Source organism: Lactuca saligna, chromosome 1 (genome assembly GCF_052625555.1).
Source record: "Lactuca saligna cultivar CGN05327 chromosome 1, ASM5262555v1, whole genome shotgun sequence".
NCBI classification, from domain to species: Eukaryota; Viridiplantae; Streptophyta; class Magnoliopsida; order Asterales; family Asteraceae; genus Lactuca; species Lactuca saligna.
Genome location: NC_136417.1, coordinates 77640474 through 77653795, shown reverse-complemented (window position 1 = coordinate 77653795; position 13322 = coordinate 77640474). Strand labels below are relative to the sequence as shown.

The 13322-nt window shown below is 37.0% G+C and overlaps 1 protein-coding gene across 1 annotated transcript; it reads right to left on the bottom strand.

Annotated features, from left to right (window-relative positions):
* Positions 1 to 11398: 11398 nt before the first annotated feature.
* Positions 11399 to 12301, bottom strand: LOC145008823 (uncharacterized). The gene is made up of 2 exons (XM_078967433.1): positions 11699 to 12301; positions 11399 to 11599 (listed from the first exon to the last, which is right to left on the bottom strand). Exons 1-2 carry the CDS (start codon positions 12299 to 12301, stop codon positions 11399 to 11401), a joined length of 804 nt encoding a protein of 267 aa, XP_078823559.1.
* Positions 12302 to 13322: the final 1021 nt, after the last annotated feature.

The following is a 13322-nucleotide window of genomic DNA, read 5'->3' as shown; positions in this document are numbered from 1 at the left end:
TGGAATTCATTGCCTATTTCCAAAAGGTATCTTTGTAAGTAGTACTCTCTTTTCAACCGCACAAACAAGTTCTCCCATGACATCTTCCTTGCTTCTAACTTTGGCATAGTAGCTGCCAACTGCTTACACCAACTCAACACTCTAGTCTTTTGTTGTCCGGCTGCGAAGATTGTCTTCCATCTATCACTGCAGTCGTAGCTCTCAAACACTATCTCAATTTCATATAGCCAATCCATAACTTTCATAGTGTTGGTTCTATAGAAAGAATTGGTGGTTAGGATGCCATGTAGTACTCATACTTGCATCCATTTCTTTTAATCTCTTGTTTGGTGTTGTTCCTCCAACCCTTCGTGGTTCAAGTTGATGTAAACTCCTACTGTTGCTTTCTTCTTCGAACTTAAGTTTATTTATCACTGGTTCAACAACCGGTGCAGTGAGTTCTCTCCTATTATCTAGAAATAATTGTCTAATATCCTCTATATGTTTGCTAACAATCCTTGAATGATAGCTTGAACTCCTACCATTGTGATCAGTTCAACAACTAGCACTTTTTTGGTGCACATTGAATTACACAAGTCTCAGGCAGCCAGTTTCCGTTAACATTTCACAATCCGTTACGAGTTCTCACCATGACGTTTTGTACACCGAACAGACGTTCAATGTACTAGGACATGATTATATTATGATAGGGAAATTTTTAGTTATGTTAGAGACATAATCATCCTTATCACTCTGAGAAGGTATATGCCCGTTCTTATATATTAATTTTACGTTTAGAAATATGAACATATAAATTTATAAATCAAGGTCGGCAACAGACCTTAATTATTTTCAAGTGTTAGTAGTCCAGGTAGGCAACTAAAGGCATGTGATACTATAAATCATTTATAACATAACAACAAATTAGGCATTTATCCTATAGTAAGCTAATGCTTGTGTCAATTAGGAATACAACCTAAAATACTTTAGACACTCAACTCACAATCATTGCTTGAGTTTAATCCTAGAATTTTCCAGAATTTCTAATTGGCTTAAACTAATGCTTTGATACCAATTTTGACATCTCAAATTTTACAGTTTGCAAAAGACATTTTCTTAATGCTTATTTTAAATAGAGTATTCTTCTATTAGTGCGGATATTGTCCCAAAGAATTATTTTAATGTATGATAATATCAATATCAAATCATTTTTGAAGAAATTTTTTTCATTAATATTTAAAAACTTGGGATGTCATAAATGATACACAAGCATAAGCATAAACGAGTGATTATAGGCCTTACAAAAATTTATTCTAATAATGACCTTAAACTCTTTAAATCTTTTAGGTAATTCAAACATCACTATCTCTGTACCATCGTACCGCTATCTTTGATACAAAGAAACTGAGTAGGTCAGGCTTGGGAGCCTGGTGGACACATAGGTTTTTCAACCCATAATAATATAATTAAATCTTTTAAATATACATTTCACAACAAACAATTAACCTCATTAACTATTCCTATTATTCTCACTCCCTGATGCTAAAATGATGATCTCGAGGGACCAATCCTAAAGGATCACCGTAAGCAATGAGTAGACAATACTGCTTTGGGGATTCCTTAACAATACATGTAAATAAGACAGCCATGATGGGGATAGAGTACCTCAACGAACGCACAGTTCATTAACACCTATAGGTTATGAACCTACTAATGTTCTATAAGACTGTCTAAAATAGTCAGTGGTCGTCATATATGTTGGATTAGGTGTCTAAGCCCATAACTATAATTGGTATGTACTTGACTCGAGAGTAGCATGGTCCATTTTGGGTTACATTCACCAAAGCAATTTGATAGGAAGGATATTTGAGGAAGAGGTTATGTGTGATTTATTGATATAGTATAAGTATAATATATTAATTGAGGAATCATATTATTTAATTGGTATTGACTAAGAATTAATTTGGAATTAATTTAGTGATCAAAAGAGACTAATTAAATTAACATCGACTGATTAGGTAAATCAGTAATATGTATAGTTTGGGCTAATGATCCATGATTGATTAGTGATGGACTAAGTTTATGTAAGTGTCCATAAAGTGTTAGTCCATAAGGCTTATCATATGGATTATTGGATTAAAGTCCCAAGGAAGTGGATTAGGTTTACAAGTTAAAACTATAGGAATTCCACACTATAAGTGTGACCCCTTAGCTCCAAAATTGGCACCCCAATGGTTCCATGAGTAAACCCTAGCTGATTTTGGTGGTTCATAGCCTCTTTCTTATTATCCTCCATTTGCTTATGGTGTTTTGTGAACCATTAGAGGCATCACACTTGAGGTGCTAAGCTCTTGAAAGGCCAACAAATACAAGCTACAACAAAGAGGTATTCATCTAACTAGTTTTTATGTTTTAAATATCAAAGTTGCTTGATAGTTAGGCTTCATTATTTGGAAAATGAACATTGCATCTATAACGAGAGAAAACTTAGATCCAAAGCATTAGGTTTGTCTATGCACCATAGGAGTGTTATAGTACATAAAACGCAATAGTGGTATCAGAGATATGGGTGTTTTATGCTATATGGATGTAATTGTATTGTTTTGAAAGTTGAAAAATTATGATTTTTCTATCTGACTGTTGGACTCAACGAGTCCATAGCTTCGCTTGACGAGTTGGATCATCAGTTGGTTGATTTTTCGAGTTTTTGGCCTGTTTTGGATTAGGATCATTACCACAAACTGTTTAGGCTCATAAAATTCAAGTTTACTGATATGGTAATGATTATCCCTATTCAATAACATGATGATTGTAATTTTAAGATAATTACTTGATTTTGTGAAAAACTAATTATTTGTAGAATTTGAAATTATCTTGCCATATGTGTTGAATTAGGTCAAATTAGTAAAGGTTAAATTTATATGATAATTTTATTAGTTAAATTCAATTTAAATCTTTCTTGAAGAGTTTCATAACTTGTCATCAAGTTATGAAATAAGAAAAGTCTCATTCATGAAACATTAAACTCATTAAGTTATGGAATTCAAGAGTTTTTTTAAAAGACTTACAAAACTTGCCATCATGTTTTGGAATCCTAAAGGTTTTGAAGACTTCAATACTTGCCCTCAAGTTTTGGAATCTAAAATTTGATTAAAAAGTTTTAATTGTGAAATATTAAATATCAAACCTTTCGGCTTCATAACTTAAACCTAGAATTAAAAGGTTTAATTATGGCTTTGTTGATGATTAATTAAAAGAATAATTAAAAGAAGTGTTAGTAAATCCATAATTATTTGGTTTAAGTTTAATTAAATTAAGAGTGTAATTTATTAATAGTTTAAATCATCTAGTGTTTTAAATGTGTAAAATATACTCTTATACTATATAAAATTTAAAAGTTTAATATTATATATATATATATATATATATATATATATATATATATATAAGTAAAAGTCAGTCTTACTGTTAGTAAGCCGCATTGACGAAGCTAGTCCATAAGGGGTGTTTAAGGAGATTGCCTTTAAAATGGCTATTGAATGGGTATCCACTCTTACCCACCGTACTCTTGACTAGTGGAGGGTCGTTAGCCAAACGGGTAAGATAGGACACAGATTTCTATTAAAAGTATAATGAAATACCAAGTAACTAAATGTTTTATAAATTCTCAATCTTAGTTACTTAGGAAAAATGTGAATTTGATGCTAATAAATAAAATTGCACATTACATCTTATTGGTCATTTAGTAGAGTGTGTGTGGTTAACCAGCACACTAATGTGGACTAATAAAGGATGGAAATCGATAGCTCGTAGTTTTTCATAGATCAATGGAGCGTGTGTGGTTAACTGGCACATTGATTATGTGATAAATGACTTCGAGAGCACCAAGCTGATTTGCATGGTTATTCACACCTTGTTTGTGATCCTCGGTATCCCAGACACAAAACTGAAAGGAATAATCGAGATTAAACATGCCATTGAAAATTTCAATGAACCTTAAATGATCTAGGAGTTGCATTTAAAACTTAACTCATTTAAAATTTTGTTATCATTGTGGAATTGGTAAATCGTCATTTACCTGCCGACAAATAGTTAGCAATTGGATTACGACATCCCTCTTCGGAATTGTAAATTGTTGGGTCGGGTCCTAGCCTTGATATTTCATTTGGGTGTTATATTAAGGACTTAAATCAACTAAACTTGAATTTCTCCCTTGTAGATGTCTAGTTCTCACAACTATGGTCTTCCCGAATCTTATGGAAAAAGCTTTCCTCATGAAGATGATGTTCCCAGAAATCATACTTCACTTCTTCCACCTCCTCCAACAGTGCACCCTAACCCACATGTTCGTTGACTTGAAAACTTCAAGGTCACTCAAACCCTATTGGCAAGCAAACACCAAGATGAAAGATCTTTGTGTGCACATGTCTTGGAGATGAAGTCACAAATTGACTGGCTGGGAATGTTAGGAGTCGTTTTGTCGAGGATGTTGGTTGTTGACTTGGTTCTTCAATCATGTCCTAAATTGTATAGTGAGTTCATTAAACATCACTATATGACAGACCATGGCGTGACCCTCATCGATCTTACCTATTTGCTAATTGTTGTTGAATCAAGAATGATTTGGCACACTGGTAAAGCAAATTTGATTGGAAGATCTACTTCCCAAACCTCCATGGACATTGACAATGGAAACACTGGAATTACTGAAAAGTCTTCTATTCCCAATGGAAAGGGATCGGCCATGGTCAAACTATTTGACCAAATAGTAAAGAGAAAGGCAAAGTCTGAGATTGTCCCATGTGCCATTACGAAATATTCTGCTTGTTTCTACTGCAAAGAGAAGGGGTATTGGATTCGAAGCTGCCATATCTACCTGAAGGACCACAAGGATGGGAAAGTCAAAATGTTTAACTCTGCTTCAAGTAAGTCCACTATCTAACTCTATTAAGTTCCTAATTTAAGATTCTTAATGAATAATATGATGAGATTACATTTTGATGTTTTTTAGGATCGAAGAAAATAAAGGAAGCTTAAAGGAAAGGCATGTTGAATCTGATCGCGAAGAGATGGATTTCGATCACATAGTTCGATGATCGGAATTTTTGAGCTGATACTTAGGAGTTATGATAGATTGCTTAGAAATATGTAGTAACATAGTTTTCATTTGTAATTGTGTTGTAAGGAAAAGTGTCAAAACTAGCATTTTGCTAGGAAATTATGTGCTCATGTAAACGCTATCTATGATAATACTTGTAACTCTAACTTGATGTTATGCACTATGTTCCTTCTATGACAACAAACTTAATCAAGATGCACAAGTGAAGTTGAAAACTCTATACAAGCAATTCTAACAGTCAATCATGAGTTAAAACCCTAAAAATCCCAGTTTAAGTTCATAATGTCCTAGGATTTTGTTATTGGCTCTAACAGTCAATCATGATGTTATGCACTATGTTCCTTCTATGACAACAAACTTAATCAAGATGCACAAGTGAATTTCCCTATAGGAAATGGCTTCAGGTACTGAGGCTGACCGAAATGAAGATAGAATTTTATAAGTTCTGGGTCAATCTGAGAATGGGGTGAAGGAGCTTCAGTAGTTGAATCAAAGCAATGAAAAATGAACGCCTTTCGTGTTATAGGCATATCAAACTGTGAATCCCTTGTGTTATCACAGTCAAAAGAAGTCACAGGTTCCATCCAGAAAGTGCTTGGAGACACTATGGCTTCTTTGATCAGTGTTTCCCTTGTCCAAGGAGGGAATAAAGTCTTCTTGCAGCTTATTGCATCATCCTCTTCTTTCTTTTTTATTTCTCTGTCTTTGGCTACCTTAGCAACACAAAGAGTGTCATCAATCTCCTGGTCCCTTTTCTTTTGTTTCAGGATCTTGGAGATTGTTTCTTGATCCTCGTCACTATCATCATTTTCAACAATAACATGCTTTTTCTTCTCTTTGTTACCAGAACCCGAAGCTACATTAACCTTCGGTTCGGTTTTCACAATCACTTTCGGTTTATCCTCAGGAGGAATCTTAAGACCTTCTCCCCCTTGTTGTGGAGTAGACATCTCCGAAACACCCTTCATTTTGCGTAAGAGTTCAAGTGAGGGAAGGAGTTTAGAGGTCAGATGATTGCAATAGTAAGTGTGAGAATAGGATCATGAGCCTGAAGCACATTATGTAACTGAGACAGAATATCCCCAGCACAACTGTGAAAAACAACTCTTTCGGTTTTTAACAAGGAAACATCACATTCTACTTTGGAAAGTTCAGTTTTCTATACTGCATTTATAGCAGTCTATTGTGCAAGATCATCTCGAAGTTGTCATTCCACCTGCAAGTCAGCATGGAGATTTTCTAACCGAGAATCAACAGAAGCCAAAAACGCTTTGTTATCAGTAAACATATCATAGGGTAGAGTGTCGAACTTGGCTTGCTCCCCTTGAAGAGACTGTGATAAAGAATCAACAGATTCAGTCACCTTCATAGCATTTGACTTAGCATGACCCTTGAGAGAGTCAAGTCAAACTTTAGAGTCCTGGATGAGCTCTTTAACATCATATGTAGCTCGTTTACACATAGAAGTAGAATCATTCACAGTTGTAGTGCATTTGTCAATAGACTCATGATATTGATGCAGAGCAGTGTCCATAAATGCTTTCATGACAACATCATTACACTTCTTGGATGTCTCAATCAATGTATCCGACTTCTCGTTAACAGTATCAATCTACTACTTGGTTGCTGACTTTCTGGAGTCGAATCGTCTTCCTCACTAGAAATTCGTTAGGGATTGTAGTAAGTGGAATGAAATTCAAACTCAACTCATCCAAGAATTGGATTCGAGTCACTAGAGGTAGTTGGGGAAATTGGTTTGGTAGTAATTTTAGGTGGATCGTTAGTCTTAGCCCCCACATCAGATGTGTTGACTTTGACTAAAGAATCAGTGGTGGAGGTGATACTTGGTGTAGCGGTGAAGTTAGCTTAGGAAAAATAAGATTTGGTAATGGAGTAGTGATGAAAGGAGGAGAAGTAACAAGTGGTGGTGGAGAAATTTTAGAAGAGGGTTGAGATATAGGTGGAGGTGGAACCGAATTCTGAACAGTGGACTTGGGTGGAAATGGAGGAGGAGTGGGAATATGGTCATCAACGACCTTTTCTGGAGTTGGAAATCGAGGAGGTGTAGCCCCCCTAGGTGAACCTTCGTATTGTTCTTCCTCGTCCTCACGTGCAGACTACTCATGTTTCTGTTCTGAATAGGAAGGTGATGGAGTTTTTTTCTCCGAGCCATTTTCTTGACTTTCTTTGGTGCAGAGGAATCACCTTTGTCAGCTTTCCGTTTCGTTGACTTAGTAGGTTTGGAAGAGGGCTCTTCGGTTGCTTCTTTCTTAACAACAACTTTCTTCCCTCGTTTAGTAGGTTTCTCCACCTCGTCTAATACAACTTGCATCTCTGGAGTTAATTGTCATTGACTTTTGGGAGGAAGCAGTTTGTATTCAGAAATAATCCTACTCTCCTGTGAAATAGACTGCTACATTGTCTCCAGAATGGAACCATTGTGGGAAAACCTTGTTGGATCAGATACAAAGATCTTCTTGGTATGGAAGGAGGAGACAGAGGAGAGCGGAGACTCCTTCATGACTGGAACCTTGAGGGAGGTTATTGCCCTTTGAGCGACGATGGTCTAAAAGCGACCACAAGAAATTTCAGAATGCTTGGTCGAGGAGGACAAACTATGTACCAGTTGGGACCAGATTAATGACCCGTAGTCCAGGTTAATTCCATTGTAGATACCGTACAGGATCGTCATGAAGCATTTGTTTGATCCATCAGATCCACCAACACACTCAGCAAACCCCTTGTGAAGAAGGGTGAGCAACCCATTCCATTGAGGAGGTAAGCAAGATCTATGGAACTTGGTGAAGGTGGTAAGGACCTCAGTGTATCCCATCTCGTAGAACATCGAGAACAATTGAGTTGTGGAGATGAATTCTGGTGAGATGACGGAGGCGTCTACTGCAAGCCCTAGAAGAGAGCAAAATCTTCCTTTTGAAATAGAAGCTTTGTGAGAATGAATCTGAAAATAGATGCGCTCTTTGATTTTTTCATAAGTTGTTATGGAGTATACTTGAGACAGGAGTGACATTGGAACGAATTCCACTTGAGTTAGAGCGATTATAAGAGGGGATACTTGAGACATTCTACTACTTGAAGCATGTATGGATCATACAAGAATGGAGTCATCTGAATTATCATATTTTCTTTGGGCTAGATCAAAACCAGGGATGACGATGCAGTTTGATCCTGAAGAGGTGAAGAATCCACCATTGTTGAGCTTTGTGAAGAAGATGAACAGTTGTTAAAAAAACGCCGGTGTGTTTGAGAGCAGTGGATTGTGGTAAGAGGTACAGTAGAGCGAGAACTCATTAATATACGATTGCCATGAGAGAGAAAGAATTAGCCATAATGATGAAACGATCTCTGAAAAGGCGCTTGTAAAAGCGGGATTTGACAGCTTGGTTTTCCCCAGATGCACGTCATACAGTGAAGGTTTAGGAGCCGTTTCAACTTCATGCGCCCATTTTTGAACTTATCCAAAGACATGTTGTAACTTCATATCCATTCAACTTCTTCGATTCAGTACTCATTCAGGATACAGAATACCTTATTACTTCCATAAGTCTGTTTAATTTTTAGAGCCGAAAGTAAAAAACCATTCACAATTGTCACAAACCAGAGTTTTGGAAAATCAGAAAGATTTTCGTGCATTAGTGTGCCAACAGATAAGAAATAAAGCAAAGAAGTGTATGGGATGTGATTGATTTCAAATATGACACAAAGCTGAGGATCACGGGCACGAATCTCTTCCTTCAAATTCAAGAGAGACTTGAAGTGCTTGTGTGGTTTTCTATGAGAATACGATCAAATGTTTGTTAAGAAACATTGAAAGGCTTCTTTTTAGTCATAGGCTTTAGAGTGTGGCTAAGCTTCAACCGAACCTCGATGCTGACCGAACGTTGGAAGAAGTACTTGTGAGACGGATGTAGTCTGTTGAACAAGTAGGCTGGATAAGTTGGATGTAACAGAATTTAGAATAGAAATCTTAAAAACAAAAACTAAACCTGATCTTTTAGGAAGAAATGTCTTGGTGTTAGACAATTTCATAAATATCACGCAAGAAAAATAAAAGATATTTCTTTTGGGTAACAAGTGAGCTCTTGAATATAAATATTCACCGTCAATTCAGTATTCGTGTTGGATTTTGGGTCTCACTTAGCACGTGGTGTGCACATCTAAAATCATAAACACAGAGTTTGTGTAACCATAAACCTCAGTGGTAATTCCTGAGAGTCTCAAGGGTTACATTGATGAACCGAAAGTAGATGGAGAATATAGATGAGGTAGTTAGAGATCTGAATGTACCCTTGCTTTTAAAAGGGTGACATAGCATAAAACTCTTAAATCATTTGAGAAGAGTAGGGTAGCTCAGGACTTGAGTGAATGGTACAGCCTAATTGGGAAGAAACGATAGGTACAAATCGAATCAGACACCTAGCTAGTTTATAGTTAAAATTGACATACCTGCCCCTCCACGAGTTCATAATATGTCTTGACACTTGATACCTAGTAAGGAAGAAGAGAGAAACAAACCACACACAAAAAATAATAAAACAAAATTATTTTGAAATTTTGTATTTTCTGAAAAATAATGAAAATAATAAAAATAGAAAAAAAAACTTGAAAAAATCTTAGAAATAAAGAAAAAAATAATAACGGACGAAAAAAATAGAGTGTAAAAAGATACAGTCGAACCTACACCTTATTAATAGAAGCTAAATAAACCAAGCGATCAATTCATTTCATTTCCCAAAAATTAAAGAGCCGAAATAAGCAGAGCATTCAGTTCATTTCGGTTCCATAAAATTCTGGAGCCGAAATAGACCGAGCGATCGGTTCATTTCGGTTCCCAAAAATTAAGGAGCCGAAATAAGCATAATGTTCTATTCTTTTCTGTTCCCTAAAATTAAGGAGTCAAAATAGACCAAGAGATCAGTTAATTTCGCTTGCCTAATTTTTCAGAGAGAGGTTTGAGGATTCGGTACCGACTCTGCTTCCATCATTCCAAAACCTTGGAAAATTCTATTCAAGCTTGCTTTTGGTTATGCTTTAGTGAATATCTGCAAGTTGATCTGAGGACCTTACGAAATGGACTTCCACGTTGCCATCTTCAACATGGTTCTTGATGAAGTGGTACCTGAGTGCAATTTGCTTTGTCTTTGAGTGTTGCACTAGATTGTGACAAATTCTTATTGTGCTTTCAGAGTCACAATAGAGAGGAATCTTCTTCATACTCAGTCCATAGTCTCTAAGTTGACTTTATATCCAGAGTACTTGTGAAGTACACAAAGCAGCAACTATGTATTCTGCTTCAACTGTTGTAAGAGACACACAGGTTTGTTTCTTGGACTGCCAACTAACTAGTTTGCCATTAAGGAAGTGGAAGCCTCCAGTTATGATCTTTCTATCTAGACCACATCCACCCAGATCAGCATCAGAAAAGGCTTGAACAAAGAACCAAAATTTTGCTGGATACCAGAGACCGAGCGACGAGGTTCACTTCAAATATCGAAAAATAGTCTTCACTCCCACCATGTGAGTTTCTCTAGGATTATCTTGACACCTAGCACAATAACGGACAGAAACCATAATGGTCGGTCTACTTGCAGTTAGATACATGAGAGATCCTATCATTTGACGATAGAGAGTCATATCTACAGCAGGCTTTTCCAGAGATGGTGTTAACTTAGTGCCAAACGACATAGGAACCTTCACCTTCGAGTCTCTCGTCATACCAAATTTTGCTAATAAATTCTTCATGTAAGCCTCCTAGTTAATAAAAATACCTTCTGGTCCTTGTCTTAATTTCAACCCAAGAAAAAAGTTAATTGGACCCATTGCGCTCATTTCAAATTTAGTCTCCATCAGCTTCCTAAATTCAACTGTGAAGCTGGGATTCATGGAGCCAAAGATGATATCATCGACATAAATTTGAACTATCATTAGATGTTCACCTTCTTTCTTGCGAAAGAAGGTTGGGTCAACCGAACCATGCTTGAATTTAGACATTTTAAGAAAGCGAGTTAGTGTTTCATATCAGGCCCTTGGTGCTCGTTTCAGTCCATACACAGCTTTATCTAACACATAGCAATAATCAGGGTATTTATCATTCACGAACCCAAGTGGTTGCTCAACATACACTGTTTCTTCTAATTCTCTATTTAGGAAGGCACATTTCACATCCATTTGAAAAACTTAGAAGTTTTTATGAGCAACATATGCTAGAAAGATTCGAACTGATTCTAATCTGGCTACAAGAGCAAAAGTCTCCTCATAGTCTATTCCTTCTTCTTGGAAATATCACTTTACCACCATTCGGGCCTTATTCCTAATAAGATTGCCTTCTTTATCCATCTTGTTCCTAAAGACCCACTCCAATCCAACCACAGAAGCATCCTTTGGTGTGGGTATTAGACTCCAAACTCGATTGGGTTCAAACTCATGAAGTTCATCTTGCATTGCTTGTACCCAATCAGCATGATCAAGTGCAGTGTTGACTGTCTTTGGTTTGATTTTAGAGACAAATGAATTAAACATGCAGAATTCAACTTGAGAGAATAATGAAGTTTGCTTCGCTTTCAAATGAGACCATGTGAGAACCCGTTCGGATGATTCACCAATTATCATTGTTTTAGGATGATCCTTAGTCCATTTTGTGAGAGGAGGGTAGTTCGGGTCATAAACAGGATCCAACTCTGCATTAATCTCTTCTACAAATTTTGATTGATCATCTTCGTCATTTGTATATGCATTCTCCCCCTCAAATGGTGAAGTATATCCCATGTCAGGTTCAATTGTTACTCCCTCGATTGGAGTAGGACGTTCTCTTGGTGAGGAGTTCTCCCCCTCGACTGAACCATCATGAGTTAGTTTTGGACACTCCTCATCGATTGGTAGTTCGGTTGTATGGGTGATAGATGGACCCTCCCCTCGAACATTGAGCTTTTTTTGGAGAAGCTGCTGAGGGTTGATCTTCACTGGTTTCGAAGTATCTTTTTCAATTTCTTTTGCAGCTTCATCGATAATCTTCTTCAGATGATCAATTTTGTTGTCTTCCTCTTTCACCTCTGAGAGTATGGCCTTCTCTGGTTCGTCGAACATCCTTATGTATTCTTCAAACAAGTTGGAAATAGGAAGTGAGACTTGACCTAATTTTAGAAATATGTCCCCAGTGACACTCTCGGGTGTCTGATTTTTCCTCATATTTTTGTCATCAAACGTTACGTAGTAGGTTTCTTCAATCCGTTTGGAGTGTTTGTTTAAAACCCTGTAAGCCTTTGAAGTTAGTGAATAGCCAAGAAAAATTCCTTCATCATCCTTGACATCAAATTTGTTTCGGTTCTCTTTGGAGTTAAAAATGAAGTGTCTGGAACCGAACACGTGGAAAAATTTAACATTGGGCTTCCGGTTGTTCAGAATTTCATACGGAGTGATTGCGAATCGCTTGTTAACGAGGGACCGATTCTGAGTATAACATGTAGTAGCAATTGCATCTGCCCAAAAATATAGAGGGAGTGAATTGAAGTGCAGCATTGTTCGGGCAGCCTCACACAGGGAACGGTTTCGTCTTTCAACAATTCTATTATGTTGTGGGGTATAGGGAGCTAAGAAGTTGTGAGAAATTCCCTTTTTAGTCAGAAAGTCCTCGAACTCTTTATTCTTGAATTCTAGCCCATTATCACTTCGAATGTTCCTCACCAGCTTTCGTAGTTGAAGTTCGACTTGCTTGATGAAAACTTTCAGCTTTGGAGTCGCCTCTGACTTTTTTTTTTAAGAAATAATACCCAGGTGAAAACTTTCAGAAAGTCCTCCCACATGCCCGCGGTATTCAAGGACTTAATGAATAGAGTGTTCCGTCCTTACTTGGATCAGTTCATCATCATCTTCATTGATGACATATTGGTTTACTCTCGAAGTAAGGAGGGGCATAGCGAGCACCTACGATGAGTCCTAGAAACCCTACGATCAGAGAAGCTATATGCAAAATTCTCTAAGTGCGAATTCTGGATCCGAAAGGTCGAGTTCTTAGGACACGTGGTTAGTGAAGAAGGAATCCACGTGGACCCATCCAAGATTAAATTTATTGAGAACTGGTCAGCACCGAAGAGGCCTACATAAACTCGTCAATTCCTAGGTCTCGCTAGCTACTATCGTAGGTTCATTCAAAATTTCTCCCGGATCGCAAAACCTCTTACAACATTAACCCAGAAGGGTGTGACCTTTG

Coding starts and splice junctions, on each gene's coding strand:
- LOC145008823 (XM_078967433.1), bottom strand. CDS start 12,301: ATGAGGAAAAATCAGACACCCGAGAGTGTCACTGGGGACATATTTCTA. Junction 11,600..11,698: donor TTGGTGAATCATCCGAACGG/GTTCTCACATGG, acceptor ATCAAACCAAAG/ACAGTCAACACTGCACTTGA.